Here is a 14,595-nt window from a genome sequence, read left to right as displayed (position 1 = left end):
AGTTCTAGTGGTAAGTTGTCAAAAGTTTAGTATTTGGTACCATATTCCTTGCACACAATGACTACATCAAGATTGTGACTCCATAAACTTATTGGATACATTTGTGGTTTGTTTTGGTTGTGCCTTGGGTTATGTTTTGTATCGGTAATACAGTATGTAATACAGTGGCTTGCAAAAGTATTCAACCCCCTTGGCATTTTTCCTATTTTGTTGCCTTTACAACCTGGAATTAAAATAGATCTTTGTATCATTTGATTTACACAGCATGCCTACCACGATGAAGATGCTAAATATTTTTTATTGTGAAACAAACAAGAAATAATTTTTAAAAATTGAGAACTTGAGAGTGCATAACTAAACACCAAACGTGTTTGCTTATTTTTTTCTTTAAGCAATGCCTTTTTTTTCTGGCCAGTCTTCTGTAAATCCCAGCTCTGTGGAGTGTACGGCTTAAAGTGGTTCTATGGACAGATACTCAAATCTCCACTGTGGAGCTTTGCAGCTCCTTCAGGATTATTATTGGTCTCTTTGTTGTCCGTGAGTTTTGGTGGGCGGCCCTCTCTTAGCAGGTTTGTTGTGGTGCTCCGTGGGATGTTCAAAGTTTTTGATATTTTTTATAACCCAACCTTGATCTGTACTTCTCCACAACTGTGTCTCTGCCCTGTTTGGAGAGCTCCTTGGTCTTCATGGTGCTTGGTGGTGCCCCTTGCTTAGTGGTGTTACAGACTCTGGGGCCTTTCAGAACAGGTGTATATATACTGAGATCATGTGACAGATCATGTGACACTTAGATTGCACACAGGTGGACTTTATTTAACTAATTCTGTGACTTTTGAAAGTAACTGGTTGCACCAGATATTATTTAGGGGCTTCATAGCAAAGGGGGTGAATACATATGCACACACCACTTTTCGTTGTTTTGTTTTATTATTTTTTGAAACAAGTAATTATTTTAATTTCACTTCACCAATTTGGACTATTTTGTGTATGTCCATTACATGTAATCAAAATAAAAATCCATTTAAATTACAATTTGTAATGGAACAAAATAGGAAAAACACCAAGGGGGATGAATACTTTCGCAAGGCACTGTACTTGTAGTATTGGTCACCATCTGGATGTCACAGTGACATGCCATTTAGCTAACGTTGCGACAAGCCAGTGCAAATGACCAGTGCAAAGGTGTTGTATAGAGGTTCTTGCCATCATGAGTTGCTTCCCACCGGGCAGAGGTTGCTTCCCACCGGGCAGAGGTTGCTTCCCACCGGGCAGAGGTTGCTTCCCACCAGGCAGAGGTTGCTTCCCACCAGGCAGAGGTTGCTTCCCATCAGGCAGAGGTTGCTTCCCACCAGGCAGAGGTTGCTTCCCACCAGGCAGAGGTTGCTTCCCACCAGGCAGAGGTTGCTTCCCACCAGGCAGAGGTTGCTTCCCACCAGGCAGAGGTTGCTTCCCACCGGGTAGCTGTATCACACATCGCCGGCAGTAGCTAACGTGGCCAATTTCCCAGGTAACAAGGGACGTAACTGAGACATTTGTAACATTCCCGTTAAGTCTTCCAGAGGTACTGAATGTCATGGGACATTATAGGCACATTCATAACGTTTCTAATAAGCATTATAGAGGTTATAAATATCCGGTCGCTATACAGCCATCATAGGAAAATTAAAACCGTTCCTTTGTAGTCCATGAAAGGTTCTGAATATCATGCTATTTTGGAGATATCCTAGGAACATTTCATGACGTTAGATTTAGAGCTATGGTTTGTCTTCATATAACGTTACAATCGGAATGATAGAAATACATTTTGGAACGTTGTCTGTAAGTCAAGAGGTGGTACACTTGTGACATTGTCTTTCTAATAGTGTAGGAACTTTTTTTTACATTCTAATTAAGTACTTTAGATGTTCTGAATGTCAGGACACTTTGGTGACATTGTAGTAGTTTTTGTAATGTTACCAGAAGGTTCCTGAAATGTACTGAATGTCTGGTCACTTTGACAATATTTCACATAACATTCCCAATGACTCTAGTAGATCTGAATGTCAGATCCCTAAATGTCAGGTCAAATTTGGGATATCGTAGTAACCCAGCTAAGAAAATGAAGTTCAAGGACGTGGCCACAAAGTTATTTTAGTCCCCACATAAGTCATGGTAACGTTATGTGGTGTCAGCTGACAAAAGTTACGTCCCAAGTGTCCCAAGTCTTTTCATGACGTTAAAATGTCATGGATCTTAAATAGCTAAATGACGTTGGTAACGTTATAAGAGACGGCCTTGAAACTTCCCTGAACGTGCATACTGTTACGTACCTTATTGCTACTGCAGGTACCCACTGATGAAAGTTACATTCCCAGTGGTTACCAGAAACTCCATTTTGTGGGGCTCTCAATGTACTTTCTGACGTTTAACACGTTATGCGGTTGACCTAAAAAAATAATGTTTTCATGAAACGTCTCCAAATGTATGTCGGGAACCTCGGGGTTCTCTACGGTGTTTTAGGTCAGGGCGTGACTAGGGTGTTTTCTAGGTATTATATTTCTATGTTGGTGTGTGTGTATCGTTCCCAATTGGAGGCAGCTAATGATGGTTACCTCTAATTGGGTATCATACTTAGTGTCCTTTTTCCCACCTGCGATGTGGGATATTGTTTTGTGTGAGTGCCTATGTGCGCTATGTATTTCACAATCGTTATATCTTTGTTGATTTGGAAGTTTCACTATCATTAAAATGTGGAACTCTACTCACGCTGTGCCTTGGTCTAATTGTTCATACGACGGTCGTGACAGAATATCCCACCAAGTCAGGACCAAGCAGCGTGCCCAGGAGGTGAAGGAGAGTTGGTCATGGGAAGAGATACTAGGTGGATGCGAGACCCTCCCTTGGCGGGAGTTGCTGAGGAGTAAAGGAGGAGAGCGACGACACCGGGGTCCGCGGCCACAAACAGCCCAAGGGCAACCCCAAGTTTTCTTTTTAGGGGGGAGGCACAAGGGGCGGTCGGCTGATCCGTGGAGAGAGCAAGAGACCGTCTGGGAATCGATAGAGCAGTTTGAGGAGGGATATAGGAGAGAGCGCAGCCATTTTGAAGAGCGTGTCATCAGTCCGGTGCAACCTGTGCCGGCTCCACGCACCAGGCCTCCAGTGCGCCTCCCCAGCCCGGTACGGCCTGTGCCGGCTCCCTGCACTCGCCCTGAAGAGTGTGTCATCAGTCCGGTGCAACCTGTGCCGACCCGACGGTCCGCGACCCGACGGTTCCTGCGCCGGTGCCATGGCCGGAGCTTTTCACTGCGCCGATGCCCAGTCTAGGTATGGCGTCCAGTCCCGATCCATGGCCAGTGCCTTCCTCTGCGCCGGTGCCCAGTCCAGGCACGGCGTCCAGTTCCCCTCCATGGCCAGATCCTTCCTCTGCGCCGGTGCTCAGTCCAGGCACAGCCTCCAGTCTCGCTCCATGGCCAGAGCCTTCCCCTGCGCCGGTGCTCAGTCCAGGCACGGCCTCCAGTCTCGCTCCATGGCCGGAGCCTTCCTCTGCGCCAGTGCCCGGTCCAGGCCGGATTCGCCGGAGCTAGGGCTACATCCCGCACCGGAGCCGCCACGACGCTAACTCTCCCCATATAGGTTCAGGTTTTGCGGTCAGGGTCCACACCTTTGGGGGAGTACTGTCAAGCCCTGACCATAGAGAGCCCTCAGGGTTAACTATGGTGTTTTAGGTTAGGGCGTGACTTGGGGGGTTTCTAGGTATTATATTTCTATGTTGGTGTGTGTGTGGTTCCCAATTGGAGGCAGCTGATGATCGTTACCTCTAATTGGCGATCATACTTAGTGTGTCCTTTTTCCCACCTGCGATGTGGGATATTGTTTTGTTTGAGTGCCTATGTGCTCTACGTATTTCACGATAGTGAAACTTCCAAAACAAGAAAGATATAACTATCATTAAAATGTGGAACTCTACTCACGCTGCGCCTTGGTCCAATTATTCATACGACGGTCGTGACAATGTACCTGTGTTGTCAGTTGACTAAGGTTATATCCCAAGTCTCTTCAGGATGTTGAAATGTGTGGGACCCTGAATAGCTGAATATTGTTATTTAATAACTTTATAAGAGACGTCCTTGAAACTTCCCAGAACTTGCATACTGTTACCTACCTTATTGCTACTGCAGGTACCCACTGATGAAAGTTACGTTCCCAGTGGTTACCAGAAACTGCATTTTGTGGGGCTCTCAATGTACTTTTTGATGTTTAGTAACATTTGGAGGTTGACATAAAAAGCATGTTTTCATATAACGTCTAATTTTAGAATGTTAAAGAGCCATGCATAGTTATCTAACTTTGCAATGACTATTATAATAGACATTATGGATCATTGTCAGGAAGTCAAGTGAGCGTCAGTTGCGTTTTCAGTAAGTTCTTTGGAGGTTCTGAACGTCAGGAGACTTTGGTGATATTTTAGTAGTATTTGTGATGTTCACAGAAGATTCCTGAAATGTACTGTCGGCAGGTCACTTTGGCAATATTCTACATAACATTCCCAATGAGTCCAGTGAATGTCAGATCACTTTTGGGATATTCAAAGAACATTTAGGAATGTTCCTTTGAGAGCCCTGGTGTATCTACAAACAATATTGCAGTTGTGTTACTCAAAATACGTAGGAAAATATTTATTGTACAGTATGGTATCTATTTGTCACATTTTCTTTCTAAGCATAAGGGGACATTAGAAACATTATTTCTAAAGTCTAGGCAAGTTCTAAAATTACTTAACAATATGATGATTTTGGTGACATTTTGGGAACCTTCATAACATTCTCAGTTAGTCCTTTCAATGTTCTAAATTCAGGTCAATGTCGTGATATAATAATTCAGAACGTTTGGTATAGAGCCATGCATAACTACATCTAAAGTTGCATTATACATAGACATTATGGAACATTGTCAGTATATCAAGTGGTGGTATATCTGACTACATGTGGATATTAGTTACGTTTTCAGTAAGTACTTTGGAGGTTCTGAATATCAGGACACTTTGGTGACATTGTCGTAGTGTTTGTAATGTTCGCAAAAAGTTCCTCAAATGTACAGAATGTCAGACTACTTTGTGAATATCCAAAGAACATTTTGGAATGTTTATTTGAGAGTTGTTATGTGTCTACAAACAACGTTGCAATTATGTTACTAAAGAAACATTACAATTTTACTTAAAAATATATTTTTTAAGGTACCATATGAGTAATAAATAGACATTCTGGAATATATGCACAAAGTAAATACAGTGTATATCATAATACATAATACAGTGGGGCAAAAAAAGTATTTATTCAGCCACCAATTGTGCAAGTTCTCCCACTTAAAAAGATTAGAGAGGCCTGTAATTTTCATCATAGGTACACTTCAACTATGACAGACAAAATAAGAAAAAAAATCCAGAAAATCACATTGTAGGATTTTTAATGAATTTAATTGAAAATTATGGTGGGAAATAAGTATTTGGTCAATAACAAAAGTTTATCTCAATACTTTGCTATATACCCTCTGTTGGCTATGACAGAGGTAAAACGTTTTCTGTAAGTCTTCACAAGGTTTTCACACACTGTTGCTGGTACTTTGGCCTATTCCTCCATGCAGATCTCCTCTAGAGCAGTGATGTTGCTGGGCAACACAGACTTTCAACTCCCTCCAAAGATGTTCTATGGGGTTGAGATCTGGAGACTGGCTAGGCCACTCCAGGACCTTGAAATGCTTCTTACGAAGCCACTCCTTCGTTGCCCGGGCAGTGTGTTTGGGATCATCATCACAATTGGTGGCTGACTAAATACTTTTTTGCCCCACTGTATATTAAAACAATGCTAAAATCAAAGAAACATATGATTGCTAAGACTGTCCTTTCTTTATTCTCTAATGAAGCCATGCAGGAAAAGTCAGGAATTTAAGACTCAACATTAACTTGAATGTGGCACACTGCAGCTTTGCGTTCATGTCAAGGACCAGATTGCTAATGAAGGACAGCCTGTATGGAGCCTGGATAGTGCTGCTTGTGGTTGTGGATCCATGTGAAGTTGTTCCATGTGTAACGGTGCAACCCTGTGTGTGAAAAAACTTGTGGCCGAGTGAGGATAAATACCTGACTGCTCCACAGTAGTCTTGTGGCAGCAGTGACTCTGGGTAAGAGCTGGTCTTGGAACCTATCCCCAAATATGATTGCCAAAGGAAAGAGGGCCTTTAGTGTAGGATAAAGTAAGAGTAGCAGTGGAGTGAGATAAGATATGTCAAATAGTGGGTATGAGGAAGCAAGGAGCCTGGTGGAAGCGTACCGTTGAGAGGAAATTCTCATGGAAGTGGGGCCACAGTGCATCAAGTCCAATATCCAGGAAGTTTATGAAGTTCAACGCAGCCTATCCAACCTGTTTAGTTGGAGTCTCTAGCATGCCTGCTATGTTCCAGATGACGATTGCTGAAGTACATTTTGAGATGCAACCCAAAGCCAGTGGGAGTGGGTTGGCGACATGACCAGGTTCTCAAGACTATTGCAGATGCGGTAAGTACAGGAATCGGCATTGGCAAGCAAGTAAATTGTGAAGGAATGCCTTTCGTGCATTTGAAGCAGAATAGCAGTACCCATCATCTTCATTCATTCATGTTTGTATGCTTACATTATTTGCATATCTTGTAATAAATCCAGATTCAACCTTTCCGCATTTTCCTAGTGAAGCCCAATGCTGAGCAAATCACCTTTATTAGAGATCAGCAATATCCAAATCATCAATATGGAAATAACCAGCTGGAGGTTCGTTGGCCGATGCTGTTGAACAAGCCATTCAAAGCAAACAGAGGTTATTCAAAGTGGATATCTACCCTGAGCTTTGAATATCACTCCATGACAGAGATCCCAAAATATTGGGGCCAGCATTCTTGTGTTTGGAGTAAAGGAAGTGGTTCCAGCTCTTCCCTCCCGCAATGTATTTTTCCATAATTTTACCGATTTGAATAAATGTAAGGAAATTCATCAGGTCATTTTGACCTCAGTATAGGCCTGCTGTGTTTGCTCCACTAAAAGTTTAGCGATTATGCTGTGGTACTTAGAGGTAATTTGTGGTTTAGTACAGGACCCTGTGTCACCCCTTCATTGCTCCAGACCAGCGCAAGGGGCAGTAAAGAGCACTGATTATGCTTTTGGGTCCTACTGTGTCTCTGACAATGAATGGGTGACATAAACCTAAATAGAAGCTGATAATTGTACACAACTTCAGTATTACTAAGGTTTTTATTATTTATTTTGCCCACTGCTAACCAGTCACATTATACAGTGCATGAGTGGTGCAATGGTCTAAGACACTGCATAGCAATGCAAGCTGTGTTGCTACAGATGCTGGTTCAATACCTGTGCCAGCCTCTACTGGGAGACCAATGAGATGAATGTAGGTTTTTGGTTCCTGCCTCTAAAAACAGAAATAAATCATTCTAAAAAACAAGCTGGCTTTATTTACAAATTAGTAACAATGTCTCACCCCATGTTCAAGAGAGGCTTTTTTCACACTCATTTTACGTAATATTTTAAAACTAAGCGATTATTATTATTAATTTAGAATTATTTGAAAGCCCCCTGGATATTCTCACAGATATATTATTAACCTTCTTATTAGCAGGACAATATATATTGGTCACGTGGCTCCCGAGAGGCGCACATGGCTCCTGAGTGCTTTCCAGTTCTCCAGCTGTATCCACTGAAAGCGCGCAAGGTTCAAGGCACGAGGACAGGGGGACGGGATGGGCTGCGCACAGAAGACGGACCTAGCCCATTGGGAAGGGAGGAGGAGGAAATGTGAGGGGGGTGGACCACCATCCTGCCCCACTGGGTAGCACAGAGAAACACTTTAATAGGCATTGCACTAATAATGGCACTGACTAGGGAAACGTTCCCGCTGTTCTTAGTGCCAGTCTGCACGTTCAAACTAAAACAATGTAACCAATGTAACTAATAATATGCATTTGTTAATAAAATAATGATAAAAATAGTATTTCAAAATGCAGATGTTTATTTAGTTATGGATCCATAATGAATTACTATGGGAATAAATATCACTGAATAACAGAAATACCCTCCAATCCTTCAATCTTCAATGTGTAATTATTGGCGGAGAGTTACGTCATATTTTTTGATATACTGTAGGCCTACGGTAGGCAAAATGAGTCTCCCTAGTGTTGAGTAATGTGCTGTTAAAAGTGTTGTAGGTCTTACATATTTAAAGATCATATTGACGTTAGAAGCAATAGGATTTGAAGCAATAGCCTACAACTATTTTAGCACCGTTTTGCGTTGCAGTGAGACAAGCATGGGGACTGGTCTTGATAAATCAATGAGATTTTTATTTTGACTGAATCTCCGTTTGGGTATTGGTTAGAGTACAATTATGGTGTAGAAATGTTATGCTCTTAGTGTAACATTTATTTACATAATTTCTTGTCACAAACTCCACAAACTCCTGTCACAAACTCGGACACCTCCTGTGCCTCGATTGTCTGGGGGATTTAAATATGGACTGGCTTTCATCAAAATGCCCATTCAAGAAAAATACTGTAACTAGCGCCTGCAATCAGATTAATGTTATCAGCCAACCTACCAGGGTAGTTACAAACATCACAGGAATGAAATCATCAACATGTATTGATCACATCTTTACTAATGCTGCAGAAATGTGCTTTAAAGCAGTATCCAAATATAGTATCCATATCTAGAATAACCAAAGTTCCAAAGGCTGGGCCTAATATAAAGTGAGTGTGGAAGAGGTGAAACAAATTGTTGTCTGTCAACAATGACAAGCCACTAGGGTCTGACAACTTGGATGGAGAAAGATCGAGGATAATAGCGGATGATATTGCCACTACTATTTGCCATATCTTCAATCTAAGCCTACTGGAAAGTGTGTGCTTTCAGACCCGGAGGGAAGCAAAAGTCATTCTGCTACCTAAGAATAGTAAAGCCCCCTTTACTGGCTCAAATAGCTGACCAATCAGCCAAATAGCAACCCTCAGTAAAGTTTTGGATTTTTTTGGGGACAGATTACAATGCTATTTCACAGTAAACACATTGACAACAGACTTTCAGCATGCTTATAGGGAAGGATATTCAACAAGCACAGCACTTACACAAAGGAATGATGGGAGAAATGGATGATAAAAATATTGTGGTGGCTGTTTTGTTACACTATAGTGTGGCTTTTGACATTGTCGATCATAGTCTGCTGCTGGGAAAACATATGTGTTCTGGATTTACACCAGCCTGCAATATTGTGGATGAAGAGTTACCTGTCTAACAGAACACAGAGGGTCCAGGTAGAATCAGAAATTCCCTAGGGCAGCTGTCTAGGCCTCTTACTTTATTCAGTCTTAACTAACGAGATGCCGTTGGCAGATGACTCAACATTATACACATCAGCTACTAAAGTAACTGAAATGACTGCAACAGTTAACAAAGAGCTGCAGTTAGTTTCAGAATAGCTGGCAAGGAATAAGTTCAATCTTTACTAATGACATGCCACTGGCCTTGTGTAAAGCCAGTTTGTATGGGGATGTCTAAACACTATACATGTCAATTTCAGAATCGGTGGCAAGGAATGTTAGTCGTAAATATTTCTAAAACTAAAAGCGTAAATATTTCTAAAACTAAAAGCGTTGTATTTGGGACAAATCATTCACTAAACCCTAATTTTCAACTAAATATAGGCTTTTGATACTGTTAACCATGAGATTCTCATCACAAAATTGTCCAAGTTCAACTTTTCCCCTGATGCCTTGAGATGGATGAAATCATACCTTGAAGGCAGAACTCAGTGTGTCAGAGTGAGCAATGAGCTGTCGCCCACTCGTAGCTATGATGTGGGCGTGCCCCAAGGGTCAATACTGGGGCCCCTCCTGTTCAGCCTGTACATTAATGATCTGCCTTCTGTCTGTACTGGGTCTGAAGTTCAAATGTATGCAGATGATACAGTGATATATGTGCATGCAAAGAGCAAACAACAAGCTGCACAAGAACTCACTACTGTAATGGTCCAGGTTACAAAGTGGCTCAGTGACTCGTGTTTGTATCACAATGTGAAAAAAACTGTTTGCATGTTCTTCACAAAGAGGGCAACAGATGCTACTGAGCCAGATGTCTATGTGTCAGGGGAGAAGCTCCAGGTGGTATCCGATTTTAAGTACCTTGGCATCATACTTGATTCCAACCTCTCTTTTAAAAAGCATGTGAAAAAGGTAATTCAAATAACCAAATTCAACCTAGCTAATTTCCGATTTATACGAAATTGTTTGACTACAGAGGTAGCAAAACTGTACTTCAAATCTATGATACTCCCCCACTTAACATACTGCTTGACTAGTTGGGCCCAAGGTTGCTGTACAACATTAAAACCTATTCAGTCTGTCTACAAACAGGCTCTCAAAGTGCTTGATAGGAAGCCCAATAGCCATCATCATTGTCACATCCTTAGAAAGCATGAGCTCTTGAGTTGGGAAAATCTTGTGCAATACACCGACGCATGTCTTGTATTCAAGATCCTCAATGGCCTGGCTCCCCCTCCACATTTTTGTTAAACAGAAAACCCAGACATATGGCAGCAGATCCACAAGGTCTGCCATGAGAGGTGACTGTATAGTTCCCCTAAGGAAAAGCACCTTTAGTAAATCTGCATTCTCTGTGAGAGCTTCCCATGTCTGGAATACACTGCCATCAGACACACATAACTGCACCACATATCACACTTTCACAAAATGCTTGAAGACATGGCTAAAGGTCAATCAGATTTGTGAACATGGTCCCTAGCTGTGTGTTGCCACTCCATGTTGTCTGTTGTCTGTAGCTTGTGAGGTGTGGAAACACTTTGTTGCTTTTATGAATTTTGTCTTGCTGCTTTTTGTTTTATGCTGCTCTGTCTGTATGCTACGTCTTGCTTGTCCTATGTTGCTCTGTCTGTATGCTATGTCTTGCTTGTTCTATGTTGCTATTGTCTATATTGTAATTGTTTTTAATAACCTGCCCAGGGACTGCGGTTGAAAATTAGCCGGTTGGCTAAAACCGGCACTTTTACTGAAATGTTGATTAATGTGCACTGTCCCTGTAAAAAATAAAAATAAACTCAAACTCAAACTCAAATTATGTGGAAATTGAGCAAATGAGGTGAATACAATCCAGGGTTACTACAAGCAATTTAAACTGTCATGTTCAAAACATATTGATACAACAGTAGCTAACATGGTACTTGTTGCCCACGCTTCAAGGCAAAACTGCTCCAGCTCCTTCAAGTTGGATGGGTTCCGCTGGTGTACAGCAATCTTTAAGTCATACCACAGATTCTCAATTGGATTGAGGTCTGGGCTTTGACTAGGCCATTCCAAGACATTTAAATGTTTCCCCTTAAATCACTTGATTGTTGCTTTAGCAGTATGCTTAGGGTCATTGTCCTGCTCGAAGGTGAACCTCCGTCCCAGTCTCAAATCTCTGGAAGACAGATTTCCCTCAATAATTTCCCTGTATTTAGTGCCATCCATCATTCCTTCAATTCTGACAAGTTTCCCAGTCCCTGCTGATGAAAAACATCAGATGGTGTTCTTGGGTTGATGAGAGGTGTTGGGTTTGCACCAAACATAGCCAAACATAGACTTTTCCTTGATGGCCAAAAAGCTCAATTTTAGTCTCATCTGACCAGAGTACCTTCTTCCATATGTTTGGGGAGTCTCCCACATGAGGAGAGCTCCTTGGTCTTCATGGTACCGCTTGCTTGTTGGTGCCCCTTGCTTCGTGGTGTTGCAGACTCTGGGGCCTTTCAGAACAGGTGTATATGTACTGAGACCATGTGATAGATTATGTGGCACTTAGATTGTACACAGGTGTACTTCATTTAACTAATTATGTGACTTCTGAAGGTAATTGTTCTTTGCACCAGATCTTATTTAGGGGCTTCATAGCAAAGGGGGTGAAAGCATATTCATGCACCACTTTTCCGTTTTTTGTTTTTTAGAATCTTTTGAAACAAGCTATTTTTTTTTCATTTTACTTCAACAATTTGGACTATTTTGTGTATGTCCATTACATGAAATCCAAATAAAAATATATTTAAATTACAGGTCGTAATGCAACAAAATAGGAAAAACGCCAAGGGGGATGAATACTTTTGCAAGGCACTGTAAATGTATGATTGTAATGGGTTTATGTGGATTTTGAGATGGAGAAACATTTTGTTTAAACTTTTTGTAATGTTCGCAAGTATAGACGCACAGTGTTTCAAACGTACATTTTTGACTTACATGATTATATTGTGGATGTTTATTTACACAGTAATTATTATTCAACATGTCCTCACATGGTATTTGATCTCACAATCTCTTGGTTCACATCAAAACTGTCATCATATGTAGAAGCTGGACAACATAGTTTAAATTAAAAATCGGTAAAGATCAATATATACCCAAGCTACCGGGAGAGAGTGAGCTGTCAGTTATATACAACAGCGAACCAACCTGTGGGTAAAGCGACACTGTAACTCGAACCCAACAAGCCATGGCTTTCCTAAGAGGAAAAGACAAAGAACAATTTGGAGATGCAAATGAGAGTAACAGACAGCTGAAGGGTATACAGGAAAACAAAGCTAAAATGCTCACCAAAACAAACAAACCGTTACAATTAGCCTGAATTTTAAATGAATTAAATTGAGTTGTGTCACTGATCTAGATGCAATACCCATAATATCAAAGTGGAATTATGTTTTTTGTAATGTTTACAAATTAATAAAAAATGGAAAGCTTAGTATTCAACACCTGTATTATGGCAAGACTAAATAAGTTCAGGAGCAAAACTGTGCTTAAGAAGTCACATAATATCAATCAATCAATCAAACTTACATCAGCTGATGTCACAAAGTGCTGTACAGAAACCCAGCCTATAACTCCAAACAGCAAGCAATGCAGATGAATGGACTCAATCTGTGTGCAATAATAGTGTTAAACATGATTTTTAAACGACTACCTCATCTTTGTACACCACACATCTCTGTACCCCACACACTGTAAGGTCCCTCAGTTGAGCAGTGAAATTCAAACACAGATTCAACAGGGAGGCCAGGGAGGTTTCCCAATGCCTCGCAAAGAAGGGAACCTACTGGTAAATGGTAACCAAAAAAACAGTCATTGAATAACCCTTTGAGCATTGTGAAGTTATTAACTACACAGTCACTGCAAAGATACAGGACTCCTTCCTAACTCAGTTGCGGGAGAGGAATGAAACCGCTCAGGGATTTCACCATGAGGCCAAAAGTGACTAAAACAGTTACAGAATTGAATGGCTGTGAAAGGAGAAAACTGAGGATGGATTGACAACATTATAATTACTCAACAATAATAATCTAAATGACAGACTAAAAAGAAGGAAGACAAAACATGCATACTGTTCGCAACAAGCCATTAAAATAATACTGCAAACATGTGGAAAATCAATTAACTTTTTGTTGTGAATACAAAATGTTATGTTTGGGACAAATCCAATACAACACATTACAGAGTACCACTCTCCATAGTTTCAAGCATAGTAGTGAATGCATCATGTTATTGGTATGCTTGTAATCTTTAAGGACTGGGGAGTTTATCAAGATAGAAAATAATCCTATAGGAAAATCTGGTTCAGTCTGCTTTCCACTAGACACTGGGAGATTAATTCACTTTTCAGCAACACAATAACCTATAACACAAGGCCAAATCTACATTGGAGTTGCTTACCAAGAAGACTGAATGTTCCTGAGTGGACAAGTTACAGTTTTGACTTACATCTCAGATTACTCTTTTTCCCCTGCCCCACTGCAAAGTTTCTCCCTGCAGGCTGTCACTGAGTCCAAGGTGCTAGAGGAGCTCCTTAATCATGACCCCAAAAAAACATCTGGGTCAGATGGTTTAGACCATTTCTTCTTTAAGATTGCTGCCCCTATAATCGCCAAGCCTATCTCTGATCTTTTTAACCTGTCTCTCCTCTCTGGGGAGGTTCCCATTGCTTGGAAGGCAGCCATGGTTAGTATTTTATTTAAAGGGGGAGATCAAGCTGATCCTAACTGTTATAGGCCTATTTCTATTTCATCCTGTTTATCAAAAGTGTTGAAAAACTTGTCAATGATCAACTGACTGGCTTTCTTGATGTCTATAGTTAGTATTCTCTCTGGTATGCATCCTGGTTTCCGCTCAGGTTATGGATGGGTCACTGCAACCTTAAAGGTCCTCAATGATGTCACCATTGCCCTTGATTCTAAACCATGTTGTGCTGCTATTTTTATGAACGTGGCCAAAGCTTTTGAAACAGTAGACCATTCCATTCCTGTGGGCCGGCTAAGGAGTATTGGTGTCTCTGAGGGTTCTTTGGCCTGGTTTGCTAACTTCCTCTATTAAAGAGTGTAGTGTATAAAATCAGAACATCTTCTGTTTCAACCACTGCCTGTCACCAAGGGAGAACCCCAAGGGTCAATCCTAGGCCTCACACTCTTCTCAATTTACATCAACAACATAGATCAGGCAGTAGGAAGCTCTCTCATCCATTTATATGCAGATGATACAGTCTTATACTCAGCTGGC

General features: G+C 41.2%; 1 protein-coding gene across 2 annotated transcripts in view; it reads right to left on the bottom strand.

Annotated features, from left to right (window-relative positions):
• cpn1 (carboxypeptidase N, polypeptide 1) overlaps nucleotides 1-14,595 on the bottom strand; it is a 150,797-nt gene that overhangs the window by 24,533 nt on the left and 111,669 nt on the right. Inside the window, exon 8 of one of the 2 annotated variants that reach the window (XM_031798902.1) lies at nucleotides 12,505-12,553. The exons of the other annotated variant lie outside the window; for it this stretch is intronic. Within the exon in view, the coding sequence (XP_031654762.1) occupies nucleotides 12,505-12,553 (49 nt within the window). The remainder of the gene's footprint in view (nucleotides 1-12,504; nucleotides 12,554-14,595) is intronic. 2 annotated transcript variants of the gene reach the window in all.

Source organism: Oncorhynchus kisutch, linkage group LG20 (assembly GCF_002021735.2).
Source record: "Oncorhynchus kisutch isolate 150728-3 linkage group LG20, Okis_V2, whole genome shotgun sequence".
Lineage (NCBI taxonomy): Eukaryota > Metazoa > Chordata > Actinopteri > Salmoniformes > Salmonidae > Oncorhynchus > Oncorhynchus kisutch.
Note: the sequence above shows the minus strand (reverse complement) of the source record. Positions and strands in the feature narration are given on the sequence as shown.